At 41.9% G+C, this 17,304-nt stretch overlaps 1 protein-coding gene across 2 annotated transcripts; it reads right to left on the reverse strand.

Annotated features, from left to right (window-relative positions):
* Positions 1–2,074: 2,074 nt before the first annotated feature.
* On the reverse strand, positions 2,075–7,401 carry LOC110496014 (secretory carrier-associated membrane protein 3). 2 transcript variants are annotated; one of them, XM_021571629.3, is made up of 9 exons: positions 6,403–7,401; positions 5,849–5,929; positions 5,394–5,519; positions 4,986–5,109; positions 4,611–4,739; positions 3,897–4,056; positions 3,674–3,775; positions 3,383–3,500; positions 2,075–2,692 (listed from the first exon to the last, which is right to left on the reverse strand). In XM_021571629.3, the coding sequence occupies exons 1-9, from the start codon at positions 6,454–6,456 to the stop codon at positions 2,540–2,542; spliced, it is 1,047 nt and encodes a 348-aa protein (XP_021427304.2). In that variant the 5' UTR covers positions 6,457–7,401; the 3' UTR covers positions 2,075–2,539. The 2 variants fall into 2 exon arrangements, with proteins under 2 accessions (XP_021427304.2, XP_021427305.2); XM_021571630.3 differs by lacking the exon at positions 5,849–5,929.
* Between the last annotated feature and the right edge of the window lie 9,903 nt (positions 7,402–17,304).

Raw genomic sequence — 17,304 nt, forward strand, 5'->3', positions numbered from 1 at the left:
AGGTTATACATAGGGCTAAGGGTCCCGTCAACATTTACAACCAAAAAATTGTGCAAATAAACACGACATGTAAACTGTATGTATGACATGTAAATACAGAACCGATTTCACTTGTTGCACCAATGACCACAAGACTGATTCGCGAAAGAAATAGCTGAAGCAAAATCTGCAGTTGTATGCTACATGACAGGCCAACCAATGAGACTATCCAAAACAACAGAATGTACTGGTAAAATAAAAACAGTTTTTAACGTCACAGTTGAAGTTTAGTAGTCGTGGACTGAAAAAAAGATTTCAATGGAGATTGTCCATTCAGCATGCTTTTTAGTCCAGGATTTGGTTTCAGGTAAACTGGCCCTTAAAGTACTCTGAACAAAAATAAACGCAACATGCAACAATTTTAAAGATTTGACTGAGTTACAGTTAATAAGGAAATCAGTTAATTAAAATAAATAAATGAGGCCCTAATCTATGGAATTCACATGACCGGGAATACAGATATGTATACCTTTAAAAAAAGGTAGGGGCATGGATCAGAAAACCAGTCAGTATCTGGTGACCACCATTTGCCTCATGCAGCAAGACATCTCCTTCGAATAGAGTTCATCAGGCTGTTTGTGGCCTGTGGAATTTTGTTCCACTCCTCTTCAATGGCTGTTCGAAGTTGCTGGATATTGGCGGGAACTGGAATACGTTGTAGTACACGTTGATTCAGAGCATCCCTAACATGCTCAATGGGTGACATGTCTGGTGATTTCTTCATGGAAGAAATGTTACATTTTCAGCTTCCAGGAATTGTGTACAGATTCTTGCTACATGAGGTGATGGTCGGCGGATGAATGGCAGGACAATGGGTCTCAGGATCTCATCACGGTATCTCTGTGCATTCAAATTGCCATTGATAAAATGCAATTGTGTTCATTGTCCGTAGCTTATGACTGCCGATAGATACCATGACCCCACAGGGCACTGTTCACAGCGTTGACATCAGTAAATCACTCGCCCAAATGACGCCATACACACTGTCTGCCATCTGTCCGGTACAGTTGAAACCAGGATTAATACGTGAAGAGCACACTTCTCCAGCATGCCAGTGGCTATCGAAGATCAGCATTTGCCCACTTAAGTTGGTTACTATGCGGAACTGCAGTTAAGTCAAAACCCTGATGAGGAAGACGAGCACACAGATGAGCTTCCATGAGACGGTTTCTGACAGTTTGAGCAGAAATTCTTTGGTTGTGCAAACCCAGTTTCATCAGCTGTCCGGGTGGCTGGTCACAGTCCAAGAAGAAGCCGGATGTGGAGGTCCAGGGCTGGCGTGGTTACACGTGGTCTGCTGTTGTGTGGCCAGGTTGGACGTTCTGCCAAAATCTCTAAAATGACATTGGAGGCAGTTTATGGTAGAGAAATTAACATTAGATTCTGTGGCAACAGCCCTGCTGGACATTCCTGCAGTCAACATGCCAATTGCACACTCCTTCAAAACTGGGAGACATCTGTGGTATTGTGTTACATGACAAAACTGCACATTTTAGAGTGGCCTTTTTCCCCCAGCACAAGGAACACCTATGTAATGATCATGCTGTGTAATCAGCTTCTTGATATGCCACACCTGTCAGGTGGATGGATTGTCTTGGCAAAGGAGAAATGCTCACTAACAGGGATGTAAACAAATGTGCACATTTTAGAGAAATAAGCTTTTTGTGCAAATGGAACATATCTGGAATATTTTATTTCAGCTCAAGAAACATGGGACCAACACTTTACATGTTGCGTTTATATTTTTGCTCAGTATATTAAACACAAGTTACAGAAATAACAGAAGTGATGACTAAAAGCAAGAAATGCATCATTGATGTAGTTTCCCAGGAGTTTGTAGGGAAGACTAAAGTACATCTTTATCAGTCCATTGAAGAGGTTTTCAGAAACTCTACATTATATACAACACTGAAAAACCCGCTCTGCCTTTATTAGTCTTAGACGTAATAGGCCTACACATACACTATTTTAGGTTAGGCTGCTGACATGACTAATGATACTGTATTGGTGAAGTGACCAAAGGGAAGTAGAAAATATTGAGCATATCAACTGATTTTTATTAAAACCAAGAAAGAACAATGGCGACCATGACAACCAAATACAGCATCAACATAACATAATAATAGCAATAATATTACAACCCAAAACATCGTGTTTTTCTCATTTACAGTTGTGATTTTGGCAAAGATAGTGTGTGTAAATAGGTAGGCATTCTCATTTGGGATATCAAGACAATTGACTTTTTGGAGCTCACGTTAGCAACCATAATAGCATTGGCCACAGATAATTGAACCGTTCGGCTGTTAAATATGGAGCATCACTTCTGTGCATCCATCACAAACTCAAGTCCCAGCCCTTTCACCTACTTTGACAAAACAATTTATCAAAACACCTGAGTCTTGCCTACTTATTTTGTACTATACACCCTCATACATACTGTACCTACCCCTCTCTCGCTCTCTACTAGCTCCCTTGCCCTACTTGCTTGCCTTCCCTCTCTCTACCGAGCTGCACCAGTAAAGGCCCCCTGAGCTGCAGAAGCAGTGGCGTTGGCAGCTGCCTGGCGTACAGCCTGATTGGACATCACTCCAGTGGCAAACTCAGCCTGGGCCTTCACGAAGCTAGCACCGGTCTGCCTGTACAGAGAGTGGACCTGGAGGGGAGAGGAAGACAGGCTTTAATACATGATACATATGGGCAATTCCACAGTAACAGTGACACAGACTCAGTTTTTCACTTTAATATGTATGTCAAACAAAAGACAATGATTGCAAAGTTAAACAACCCATACTATGAACAAGGACTACTTTTAACAATTTCCACTAAACATTTTACAAGAACAGCGCAGATGCAAAGTTTGGTAACAGAATGACGGGACAAACAGTGGAAATTGTTAAAAGTAGTCCTAGTGCATATAGTTCCATGGTTTGTTTAAATTTGCAATCATTGTTTTTTTGTTTGACATTCCTTTTTAGAGTGAAGAATCGTAGTCTCAGTATCACTGTTGCCGTGGAATTGACCATAGCTCAACACCCTACTCGCCATCAATCTTAAAACAATAATGTAAATAATACTCTTAAAATTCAAAACAATTACTCTAAGTTCTGTGGACAATTCTAAATGTTTATTGACATACTGGGTCAAGATGAAAAAGATGTGAGAAGCTAGATGTATATGTTGTAGCCTTTTTACCCTCATCCTTTTCCTTGCTCCCCCATGTTCCAAGCCATTGTCTACCTACTGTAATTACTCCACACTGTCCTGATTTGCCCTAGCATACAATACCCTTTAGTTTGGTTAAAACTGTCTAAAGTCCCCTCCCTCGCCTTCATTTCAGGTTTACCCGCTTGAGCAAGACGACCCCCATGGCAGCCTGGGCAGTGAATAGGATGGCATTGAGCATCATGATCACACCAACAGGCACGCTAGTCTTCAGAGCAGCCAGACTCACAATCCAGCCACTGAGTGGAACAGAGACAAGGAGGGAAGGCGAGAGAGACAGTCACAAAGATAGAAGACAAATATAGACAGGGGGAGTGTGAAGGATAGGTGTATGAGGAATGTACTGTATAGGAGATGTAATACAGTAAAGATATAGTAATTGTAATATGGTTGGCTTGTTTGTGGCACATACCTGAAACCCCAACCAGGAATGCCAATGGTCATGATGACGTAGAAGATCACTTGGACGAAAAAAATGAAGAAGAAGGCGAAGAAGTTGAAGGAGCTGTCACTCCTGAAAGAAAAATAATGCATTCATAGGTTCACTGTAACCTGATATCAAGAGGGAACCTAAATATATAATGTCTGTTTTGTAATGACAAGCCCCTAAATTGGAAATGTGCAATAGTACGCACCTGAAGGCTTTGTACACAGGCCTGTACCAGCAGACAAAGGAGCAGGGGGTGAAAAGGAGGACCCAGAGGATGGCCAGGCCCAGCCCAACACCACCAGAAGGCTCCACACAGAACAGACTCAGGCAGGAAATTAAGTTAAACGCCAGTGTGCAGGCTGTGACTAGGAGAGGGGGAGAGAAAGAAGACAAAAGGAAGAGTGTAGGATGGGTGAAATGAGGGAGTGAGAGAGGGGAGCGGAGTGGATGAGAGCATGAAAAGTGATGGGGAGAAAGAAAGTGAAGGGGGAAAGGATGAGAAAAGGGGGTAAAGAGAAATGAGAGGGTAGGTGACAGAGATGCAGACCAGAGATGAAGGGATGGATAGGTATGTAGGCAAAATAAGAAGAGAAAGATAGGGAGGTCAGAACTGTAGTTTGGATACTAGAGCACTTTAGAGTTGCATTGGAAGGGAAAGGGATAAAGAGATAGTTACATTGGTACACTGAACGCACACAGGTACACCTTGTGATTAATGAATCACTTCCAAATTGGTGTAAATTAATTTGAGAAATCTCTAAGTTTTAACAGTGTCATTAAGTATTAGGTAACATTCTTAAAGTGCTTAACATTGGCATAAAACATTTAATCTAAGCATTATTCTAATCATCATTCTTTCATGGAAGTGTTACAGATGACTTCACCAGACAGACAGCCAGGCACAGACAGGGAAACTTACACATCCAGTAGTAATACATGATGGAGACAGTGTGTTGGAAGCTCTGGCTGATCTCCATGTTGATGTCTTGGTAGAAGCAGGGTCCCACAGGGCAGAAAGTGGGCAAGGGAGGCCAGTTATTCTGACGAGCTGACAGAGAGATGGGGGAAGAGAGTGTTACTTCAAATGATTCAGCAATGGGAGCAATCTTTGTTTCCCAATGAGACATGTGCAGTTAGGAACCAGTATACAGTAATCCAATCCTTCCTTTATTAACACCCTCCCTCCCCCCACCCATCAATCATTTCATATCAGACTCATGGATCCACTTTTTTTTCTCTCAAACCAATCTCTATCATCATCATCATCATCACGACCACCATCTCCCTCTCTTACTGGCTCCAGGGCCGAGGGCGTGTGAGTCCAGCTCCCTCTCCCTCCTCTCCAGCTCGCGGGCTTTCTTCTCAAGCTCTTCCTGCTTTCTCAGGAGCTCTGCTGTGGTGGCGTTGACCGCGGTCTGCTAAAGAGAGAGAAAGAGAAGGAAAACGTCAGGCTTTAATGCAGAGCTGAATATAGCTCCATGTACCTTAGTAGAAATACAGAAGTTGAACTTGATTTCATAGAAATTAGTCTGATAAGTTCAGGTGCTCCATGTCAAGCTAGTAAATAAACATCAGGAAATGTAATTATCATACAGAAATATGAGTTACTTGTCTATGAGTATTATTTCTAGCTGTATGAAGTTAATTCTATAACCTGCACAGGTGACTCCTGATAATTGTCTAATACATATGGAACAAGTACCTGGGGGGTGAAGGAGGTGCCATAGTTGCGGGGTTCTGTGGGTGTAGTCCTGTTGGGTGGGGTTGTTGCAGGAACAACAGGTTGGGGGGCGGATGGTGCAGTTGCTGCATAGGCTGGTGGTGGGGGCTAGAGAGTGGATTAAAACAAGAAATCAACCTATATCATTACCAATAACGTTTATAATGACCACAAGCAAAGAGTGGCTATAGAGCATATGTCCAAACAACTCTGTATGGGAGTGGAGCATCGTGGCATGTTACCATGTCCAATTGTTTGGAATGTAGTGGCATTCCTGCTACTCTGCCAAAGCACATCTATGCGGAAAGATGCCACACAATTAGCCTATATACTCCTGTATGCATTATTACCATACTGCATTACTATTACTGCATATACTGAATCTCCAAAGCATTCATATTCTGACACAAACACAAAGCTAACTACAGATCTCTTACCCCATTTTTATTGTCAAATGGGTTGTAAAGATCCAGTGTGGCATACTCAGTGTTGCTGCTGTGTTGAGTCACTGCAGGGTCCTGACATACAGACAAGATAAACATCACTAACAGAACATCATAAAATAAATGCCAGAGATCCTATTACTATTCATATATTAATATTTAATTATAATTTATAATTATATAGGTGACGTCCTAAATGGCCCTATATGGTGCACTACATTGAACCGTAGAATCAAAATAGTGCTCTACTAGGGAATAGGGGCCCATTTGGGACGTAGCCTTGACCACGTAAGTATCAATATGTTCTATTTCATTCAATGAGCCCTTTGTACACTAACACCTTTTCAGCTACTAGATATATCATTAGAATAGCCTGGGTTAGAGCATGGAGAAAGCAGCAACATCACATGTAATGAGTAACAGCACGTCTGTTACAGTGCAACAGGCGAAACATCATGCATTTTTTCACCAACATTGTAACGTTAGCTAAAAATTGAATACAATAACAGTAGCTAAGTAAAGTATTTTACGATCTTATATCATATCACCTGGAAAGGGTTGTGGTCGTCGCCTGGTTCCGGAAAACTTGTGTATTTTGACATTTTTCTTTACAGCAATTCTGTATGTCCTGCTTAGTTAAAATAGAAAACCTTTCTACTGACACAACAGTTTGCCAACAACCTGTTTCCCGTTATTTCGGAGGCTGTCTAGCTAACGTTAGCTATATTCTGCGGATTTGGTTCGCTACTAGTAGCAAGCTACAGTAGCTTCCTAGCAACAAAAAAAACCAAACTGTTATATATTATGTCTGTATCGGGTTGTCATTGTCTAGCTAGCCAGTTGTTTATATATTTAAGTTATAGATTTATCGCCAAATATAACACACATGCAACCAGCTAGCAAGCTAATAACGACATAGATAACGGTAGCCAGGATATGTATCTGTTATCGACGGAAAACGTTGCCGCAATCTGTCAAGATATTGGCGAAAATGTACATCTATTGATTTAATTGACTTGTCTAGCTATATCCTCGTATTTTATTTAACGCCGTTTCTCCTTCAGTCATATTTTGCTGGAAGATTCCGTTTGTTATTGCCTGCAATAACAATAAAACATGTTTTTGGCCGCTGCACAAACAAATGTGATCCAGGAAGTAATGTCATGTGACTGCGACTACAGAAGAAGCACGTGCGTAGTTGGGCAGAACCCCTCGACCAGTGCAAGGATAGGTCTATATTTTTTTATTTACCAATTCATTTGATGATATCCATGCCACTTTAATAATCTCGAAACCGTTGATTTCCCCCGCTTTTAATTATGCCCAATGTGGTAGCCACACATGGGGGTAGCGTAGCAATGAACAGGTCCGTGCGCTCCTCTGATACTGCCCCACAGCCATCATTTTCTCCCCTCTGTATTCCACGCAACTACTCTATTTATTATATAGTTTGAAGCATGATAGTGGAAAGGGGAAAATATGGCAGAGGTGAAAAAAGATAGGAGGTAGATTTCCATCCAGGAGAAATTAAGAAAAATGTCTACCACGGGGTGTCACTGTCGCTCCTTGAATTAATAGGTCAGTTCTTGCAGTTGTTTCTAGGGAGTTTTTCCTAGCCACCGTGCATTGCTTGCTGTTTGGGGTTTTAGTCTGTGTTTCTGTACAGCACTTGGAGATATCATCTGATGTAAGAAGGGCTATATAAATACATTTGATTTGATTTTGATGATTTGCCTTAGCCCTGGGGCAAAAGAAAACCACTGTGGGTTCACTTAGAATTGAGCTGGAACTACCTGGAGCCGGGCTCCTGCACCTTGGGTCAAAGAAAGAGGAGTAGGATAAAATTACTAACCCTAATCCTATAGTTGAAATCAGTGCTTGATTACAAAAAAAAGGTGAAATAGGTGCCTGTACTCATGTTGGGTGCCGGTGTAGTGATATTACTTGCGTTCCTAGAACAAGATGTTATAAGTGCAGATTGCAAAGACGCTCTGTAAAAAAACGAATTTAAAGCCAATTTATGCGATCTTGAGCCTCCATATGGTGTTTGACGCTATTGTGGATCCTCTGGAGGCTTGCAGAGGCCAAATCGAGCTCCGTAACGCATCGCCTTGCGCCTCCCAAGTGTTGTAATAATGTGGAGGGCTCCGCATTGACATGATTGGTTGACTGTAGGTGGGTGCGGGAGGTCCTGTATAAACAAAGTCACTTCCCTGACAACTTCCTTCATAACAGCTGTGCTCCGCTAAGCGCAAGAAGTATGAATGATCAAACTTCTGTGACTGCAGATGTTGGATTGACCATGCAGAGCCTTTTATGCTTGATCTAGCAATGCGATCCGGAGGGTGTGACTCAATTGCAGAGCCTTGTCTTGCAGATGCCAAATCAAGCTCTGTATGGTGATGCCTTGCGCCTCCCAAATGTTGTAAAAACGCGCTGCATGGTCAACCTGAGGTCTGCATTGGCCGTGCAGCATTTATAGTGATACGGCCTCTGCAGAATTCAGGGCATTCATACTTATTGCGCTTCATGCAGTAGCACAGGGCTGTTGTCAAGGAAGCAACGTTTGTGTTTATAAAGGCTATACAGAGCCCTCCACATTGTTACAACATTTGGGAGACGCACAGCGATGCAGGCTCTGCAATTGCGGCAATGCAGTAGTGCCTCAGGAGACTCCGCAATTGCACAACACCCTACCTCCAGAACAAGTATAAAATGGCTTTAACAATGCAGAGAGCTCCGCATAGCTCCGCATTGACATGATTGGTTAACGATAGGTGTGGGGATGTACATCCTGTATAAACACAAATGGAGAACGTTGACAAAATCAAATTGTATTTGTCACATACACATGTTTAGCAGATGTTATTGCGGGTGTAGTGAAATGCTTGTGTCATCCCCATACTGTTGTTTATTGTATTTATTTTGCTCCTTTGCACCCTAGTATCTCTACTTGCACACTCATCTTCTGCACATCTATCACTCCAGTGTTTAATTGCTATATTGTAATTATTTCGCCACTATGGCCTATTTATTGCCGTACCTCCTTTATCCTACCTCATTTGCACACACTGTATATAGACTTTTTCTATTTTATTAATGACTGTATGTTTGTTTATTCCATGTGTAACTTTGTTGTTTGTGTTGCACTGCTTTGCTTTATCTTGGCCAGGTCCCAGTTGTAAATGAGAACTTGTTCTCAACTAGCCTACCTGGTTAAATAAAGGTGAAATAAAATAAAATAAATATATATAAAAAATAGCTAGCATACAGAAACCGGTGGTGGTAGTCAAAGTAGTTTTTAACTGTAACTAATGCATTTGATTGATGACATGAACACATATTGGGGTTGACATCCATACAAGCATTATACTCAACATAGTGAGCATACTTTTTGCTGGGGAGCAATGGGGAGACTCGTGATGGAGATGCAGGTGGGAAAATGGTGTAGGCTTTTTACTTTATTCCATCTTGGCTGAGCTCCTATGTCAAGCATTGGGTAATGGACTTGAGCATCTCAGAAGAGGTTGCTTGGTCAGTTGCTTGTGCAAGCGAGCTGGATAGCTATAGCAATTAGCCCTGAGTCACTACGAGTGGTGCGGTGTAGACCAATTTATTGGATGTGTGTGACAGCTCCCTGAAGCGCAAGAAGTATGAATGCTCTGACTTCTGTGGAGGCCGCATCACAGTAAATGCTGTATGGTCACTGCAGAAATCGGATTGACCATGCAGAGCCTTTTAGCCAGGGTGGAGCGGAGGCATGTTGCTTGTGCAACGGGAAACATTTTAATAGGGAGATGGGCCTCTCATTTTCCACTGGTCTGTGGTTCTGTGTAGTTATGCACTGAGCATACAAAACGTTAACAACACCTGCGCTTTCCATGACAGACTGACCAGGTGAAAGCTATGATCTCTTAGCAAAGTCACTTGTTAAATTCACTTTAGTCTGTGTAGATGAAGGGAGGTAAATACATTATTTTTAAGCCTTGAGACAATTGAGACATGGATTGTGTTTGTGTGCCATTCAGAGTGTGAATGGACAAGACAAGATATTTAAATGCCTTTGAAGGGGGGGGTCAAGAATGGTACACCACCCAAAGGACATCCAGCCAATTTGACAAAACTTTGGGAAGCTTTGGAGTCAACATGGGACAGCATCCCCATGGAACGCTTTCGACACCTTGTGGAGTCCATGCAACTTAATATTCGTAAGGTGTTCCTAATGTTTGGTATACTCAGTGTATTTGTAAGTTTATTGCAGGGAATTTGATCTATGACCTTATGAGATATCTTTGAGTAGCAGCCAGCCAGGGACATGAGTCCCACTCCTTAATATAACACTTTCTGCCTAATGGGGGCATTGTTTACCTGGTGGCATTCGATTATCTAGTAACCAGAGTGAAAGATTATCCGTTATATTGACCAGACACTCAAGTGGCAGCTGTAACAATGAAGATAAATGTAATCAAAAATGGAAGGCAGTCGGGAGGAGGCAAGATCAGGTTGGACCATTCTAGCCAATGGGAGGGCAGATTATCCGTTATATTGACAACAGGCACAACTCCGGTATAAAGTGTTTTTTCTCAAGGGAGTGTACGGTATTTATAATCAGGGTTATATGGACAAAATCGGACCTCTGAAATGAAAATGGATGGCCCTCCCTTCAGCAAAATATATTTGACCTGAACCCTCCCTGAAAACTTTTTTAAAAAGTGACTCTCCCCTATACCCAAAATAATAATTAAAACTAAGTGGATAGCAGAGAACATGTCTACGTTTACTATCACTTCTTGGACAGACTAGAGCCTTAGATATGCAGGATTAGAAACTGTTCTTCATCTTGTGAGCATTACATGGCAACGCGGTATGGTAACACCGTAATTTTACTAGCACACATGGCTGCAGGCCAGAAGCTTGTGAGTGCACAGACCACCTGGACCAAAGCATGTGAGCGGAGTTTGGAGCAGAGTGAGGAGCTGAGCTTGGCCAATTTGACTGAAGCATGGTGTGAGATTCCCAAAGGCTGGAGCTTCGGCCTTCTCGCCTGCTCCAATAGGAGCTCAGGGCATGCCCTCCCCAGCATGCATTTGTAGTCTACTTGTGTGCTACTAATAGCTCCATGCTTTAGCTACTGTCATGGAGTTTGCTAAATATTTTCATACAGAAACTGATAAAACACACAGGTGCTAAATCAAGGTGACTTACAAAGATGAGGACCAACAGCAAGAGAGGGAGTGCAGTGATGTCGTGTCCACTGTTATGTGTAAGGTTTGGATGCCACCTGCTGGTATGGTACTAAACTGTTAGGTTATAGACCGGATGGCATTGTTCTACGTGCAGGATATGGCAGTTGTTACACACTGGCTACATAAAAAATCCACAACTAAAGAATCAATGTGAAATCTGAAAATACACTTATCCCAAAAGTATGATGGTGTACTTACTACGTGCACATGCTAAAAGTAAGGAACGAGGTGGATAGATGACTAAATGTGTCATCATAGCAAAGTGTTTATAAACAACAAATCAGATCTCTTAAACGTTTCGTTCATTTTTGTTCTATTGTCTTTAAAATAGGCCATTATTGATTTTGGCCCAATAGGCCTGCCATATTCCCACGTTCAAGGAGCTTTCCGTTTTGATTGGGTTACTTTGCCAGAAAACCTTTAGGCCTACCTATAGAAAAATAAAAAACAACTCTGCATTACTGCCCAGCCTGGCAAGAGTGGCCAAATGCATGTTTAGCATCCCCAGTGGCTCTGCAAGTGTGGAGAGGATATTCTCCACTGCTGGCCTGCTCTTCAGGCCATCCCCAGCTAGCACAGTGCATCTGGCCCGATTCCAGCTGAGAGTCGGGGCCCTCGGTCAGACTCAGCTGACATCATGTGGCCCGAGTCAAGGTTCGCCTTCGGAGGTATTAGGTATGGAAGGGTTTAGCCTGCCTGGATGTCCTTGTCCCATCGCGCTGTAACGACTCCTGTGGCGGGCCAGGCACGCTGAGACGGTCAACCAGGTGTATTGTATTTCCTCCGACACAAAATGTTTATTTTTTTGTGGATGGGTATAATTTGTATATATAAAATGTATAATAGTCATATTTTAAAATACTAAATAGGGTAATTTTGTATACATTTATTTAAATTTGCATTGGGCCGCTTCTGGGGGATTCTGGTAAAATGCCGGCAAAGTCGGCTGAATTCCGGTAGACTGAAACGGCCCGATGTACTTAGGCCGATTCTGGACAGTTATATCTCGTACTCGCAAATGCTTCAATGTATTTCTTTGTAGGCTCTAGCCTTGAAATAATTGAAATAATATAGCCTAAATAATTAAATTTCGTTCTTTGTTAGGCTCCCTGTCTGGTTCCTGACCTATTTTGAGTGTTTATATGCTGTTTAATATGACATGTAGTCTGAAATTATGTTCGCTTCTTACATGAACCTTTTCATGTTTATCCAAATACTTTTCATTCAAATCCATATGGTTTCGTTTCAATACTTTAAAACCAATTGGTAGGTCCAGGTAGTCACAAAAATAGATGGATGTTGATTCAATTGTGATTTCAATGAATGTAGCGAATTTGGAGCAGGAGTGTTGTTCCTGTGAGCTTGGAGCGTTTTTTTTATCAGAGTGGTAGTAAAAACATGGAGCACTGTTGCTAAGCACAGCTCCGTGAGTGATGGGAGGGGTTTCCAACCGCTCAACTCTGCTCACATACTCTGCCGTGGACAAGAGCAGGGGAGGAAAGATCTCCTATATAATAAAGGTATTGCATGAAACTATCATCTTTTTAGCTTTTTATAAAAATGTCATGCAATTCTACATAATTCTACATATTAGCGGAATCTCTTTTTAATACATTACCAAAATTAAAGGCTAAAAATGGATGGATAAATAGATATGCCTATGTGTTCATCTTAACATATTTCTCCAATGCCAAGTCAGTGTGTCTTGTTTGCATCTAAGCTGTCCCTGTTTGCAAATAATTAAAGACTTCATTATGAATCTGAGCATGGTACTTTCATAAGTTAGGCCAACCTTTCCACCCCAGACAGAGTAGGCCTACCAACACAGAAAAATGTCAGCTTTAACTGCTGGCTACTCTTCTTCAATGGCTTAACCCAATGAGGGTAGGTCACAAGTGTTTCACTAAAAGCTGTGTCACACCCTGATCAGTTTCACCTGTCGTTGTTATTGTCTCCACCCCCTCCAGGTGACACTTGTTATCCCTGGTGTATTTATCGCTGTTTCCTGTCTTTCGGTGCCAGTTCGTCTTGTTTGTTCCAAGTCAACCAGCGTGGTTTTCCCCGTGCTCCTGCCTTTTTTCTATTCTCTTTTACTAGTCCTCCTGGTTTTGACCCTTGCCCGTTTTCTGGACTCTGTACCCGCCTGCCTGACCATTCTGCATCTAGGTCTCGCCTTGTGCCCTTATAAGCTGTCTGGGTTTAAACATATTCTATTGTACAGAAATTGAATAGCTTAAGCAATTGATTTCTGCCCAAGAAAAGTCCGCCTCGGAATATCAAAGAAATTAAACAATGATATCCCCATATCCATCCGAGTCACGTCTTTCCTGGGTATTTTACACCGTGTTTCTAGCATAAAGCATTGCTGACCAAAGCATTGTTATAGATCAATTTATATAATCAGATCCATTTTATTTTCTTCAAAATCTTCTAAGCTAACAAGGGGTAGGCATCTGCTTTTTGACATTTTCTTTAATAAAAGGAAGGCCTATGGTATACCCCCTCAATTCGAGTTATATTTAACAGCCCTTCACTGACACGGAGGTAGGCCTGTGCTGTGTAGGGGTATGGTGGCAGTTCTGAAATGTCAGAATAATAGCAGAGAGAATGATTTATTTCAGATTTTTCTTTCTTTCATCACATTCCCAGTGGGTCAGAAGTTAACATACACTCAATTAGTATTTGGTAGCTGTCACAATCGTTTAGAGATGGATTAGACCAAGGTGCAGAGTGGTAAGCGTACATGATTTTATTAGATGAACACGAAACAAAAATAACAAACTACAACCAGCCGCTACATGCAGTGCAGAAAGTAACTACACACAAACAAGATCCCACAACTAAAGGTGGAAAAAAGGCTGCCTAAGTATGATCCCCAATCAGAGACAACAATAGACAGCTGCCTCTGATTGGGAACCATACCCGGCAAACAAAGAAATAGAAAAACTAGAATGCCCACCCAAATCACACCCTGACCTAACCAAATAGAGAAATAAAAAGTCTCTCTAAGGTCAGGGCGTGACAGTAGCATTGCCTTTACATTGTTTAACTTGGGTCAAATGTTTCAGGTAGCCTTCCACAAGCTTCCCACAATAAGTTGGGTGAATTTTGGCCCATTCCTCCTGACAGAGCTGGTGTAACTGAGTCAGGTTTGTAGGCCTCCTTGCTCGCACACGCTTTTTCAGTTCTGCCCACATATTTTTTACAGGATTGAGGTCAGGGCTTTGTGATGGCCTCTCCAATACCTTTACTTTGTTGTCCTTAAGCCATTTTGTCACAACTTTGGAAGTATGTTTGAGTTCATTGTCCATTTGGAAGACCCATTTGCGATCAAGCTTTAACTTCCTGACTGATGTCTTGAGATGTTGCTTCAATATATCCACATACTTTTCCTTCCTCCATGATGCCATCTATTTTATGAAGTGCACCAATCCCTCCTGCAGCAAAGCACCCCCACAACATGATGCTGCCACCCTCGTGCTTCACGGTTGGGATGGTGTTCTTCGGCTTTCAAGCCTCCCCCTTTTTCCTCCAAACATAACAATGGTAATTATGGCCAAACAGTTCTATTTTTGTTTCATCAGACCAGAGGTAATTTCTCCAAAAAGTACAATCTTTGTCCCCATGTGCAGTTGTAAACCGTAGTCTGGCTTTTTTATGATGTTTTTGGAGCAGTGGCTTCTTCCTTGCCGAGCGGCCTTTCAGGTTATGTCGATATAGGACTCGGTTTACTGTGGATATAGATATTTTTGTACCTGTTTCCTCCAGCATTTTCACAAGGTCCTTTGCTGTTGTTCTGGGATTGATTTGCACTTTTCTCACCAAGGTACGTTAATCTCTAGGAGACCGAATGCGTCTCCTTCCTGAGTGGTTTGGCGGCTGCGTGGTCCCATGGTGTTTATACTTGCGTACTATTGTTGTACAGATGAACGTGGTACCTTCAGACATTTGGAAATTGCTCCCAAGGATGAACCAGACTTGTGGAGGTCTACAATTTTTTTCTGAGGTTTTGGCTGATTTCTTTTGATTTCCCCATGATGTCAAGCAAAGATGCACTGATTTTGAAGGCAGGCCTTGAAATACATCCACAGGTACACATCCAATTGACTCAAATTATGTCAATTAGCCTATCAGAAGCTTCTAAAGCCATGACATAATTTTCTGGAATTTTCCAAGCTGTTTAAAGGCCCAGTCAATGTATTTATTGTATGTAAACTTCTGAACCACTGGAATTGTGATACAGTGAGTTATAAGTGAAATAATCTGTCTGTTAACATTTGTTGGAAAAATTACTTGTGTCATGCACAAAGTAGATGTCCTAACCGACTTGCCAAAACTATAGTTTGTTAACGAGAAATGTGGAGTGGTTGAAAAACGAGTTTTAATGATTCCAACCTAGTGTATGTAAACGTCCGACTTCAACTGTACATGCAAGGCTTTTCCACCAAATTATGTAGGGTGGCAGCAGGTCAAGAAATTCTAGCAAAGACATCATAGGCAGTGTCCCAAAAATGTACCCCCAAAAATAGAAAAAAATCATACATTACTTTGTATCTTTCAACACTTTGTGTTTCATAAATTTCCTTCGATTCGCAAGAGGCTGAATGCATTCAGAAAGTATTCAGACCCCTTGACTTTTTCCACATTTTGATACGTTACAGTCTTATTCTAAAATGGATTAAATTGAGAAAAAAAAATCATCATCCATCTACACACCAAACACCATAACTGCAAATGTATAAAAAAAAGATACCTTATTTACTTAACTATTCAGACACTTTGCTATGAGACTCGAAATTGAGCTCAGGTGCATCCTGTTTCCATTGATCATCCTTGAGATGTTTCTACAACTTGATTCTAGTCCACCTGTGGTAAATTCAATTGATTGGACATGATTTGGAAAGGCACACACCTGTCTATATAAGGTCCCACTATTGACAGTGCATGAGCAAAAACCAAGCCAGGAGGTCAAAATAAATGTCTGTAGAGCTCCGAGACAGGATTGTGTTGAGGAACAGATCTAGGGAAGAGTACCAAAAAAAATCTGCAGCATTGAAGGTCCCCAAGAGCACAGTGGCCTCCATCATTCTTAAATGGAAGAAGTTTGGAACCACCAAGACTCTTCCTAAAGCTGGCCGCCCGGCTAAACTGAGCAATTGGGGAAGAAGGGTCTTGGTCGGGGAGGTGACCAAGAACCTGATGGTCACTCTGACAGAGCTACAGAGTACCTCTTTGGAGATGGGAGAACCTTTCAGAAGGACAACCATCTCTGCAGCACTCCACTAATCAGTATTTTATGGTAGAGTGGCCAGACGGAAGCGACTCCTCAGTAAAAGGCACATGACAGCCCGCTTGGAGTTTGCCAAAAGGCACCTAAAGGACTCTCAGACCATGAGAAACAAGATTGAAATATTTGGCCTGAATGCCAAGCATCAAGTCTGAAGGAAACCTGGCACCATCCTTATGGTCATGGCAGCATCATGCTGTGTGGATGTTTTTCAGCGGCAGGGACTGGGAGACTAGTCAGGATCGAGGGAAAGATAAACAGAGCATAGTCTGCTCCAGAGAGCTCAGGAACTCAGACTGAGGCAAAGGTTCACCTTCCAACAGGACAACGAGCCTAAGCACACAGCCAAGCCAGCTCACATTGTAAAGGCTTCGGAACAAGTCTCTGAATGTCCTTACGTGACCCAGCCAGAGCCAGGACTTGCACCTCTGGAGAGACCTGAAAATAGCTGTGCAGCGATGCTCCCCATCCAGCCTGACAGAGCTTGAAAGGATCTGCAGAGAAGAATGGAAGAAACTCCCCAAAATCAGGTGTACTAAGCTTATCGCATCATACCCAAGAATACTCGAGGCTGTAGTCACTGCCCAAGGTGCTTCAACAAAGTACTGAGTAAAGGGTCTGAATACTTACGTAAATGTGATTTTTTTATTTAAGAAAAAAAGATACAAAGAAATCATGTTTTTGCCTTGCCGTTATGGGGTATTTTTGACCTTATGGGGTATTGTGTGTAGATAGATTGATGAGAGAAAAAATATATTTAATCCATTTTAGAATAAGGCTGTAAAGTAATAAAATGTGGAAAAAGTCAAGGGGTCTGAATACTTTTCCGAATGCACTGTATCTCACCAGTGAAAGCAACCAAGCGATCAAAAAAGCTGTCTCTGTATGTGTAGCCCAGCCTGCTGGTCAAAAAGAGT

The sequence above is a fragment of the Oncorhynchus mykiss genome, chromosome 18 (genome assembly GCF_057628025.1).
Source record: "Oncorhynchus mykiss isolate SJ-2025 chromosome 18, ASM5762802v1, whole genome shotgun sequence".
NCBI classification, from domain to species: Eukaryota; Metazoa; Chordata; class Actinopteri; order Salmoniformes; family Salmonidae; genus Oncorhynchus; species Oncorhynchus mykiss.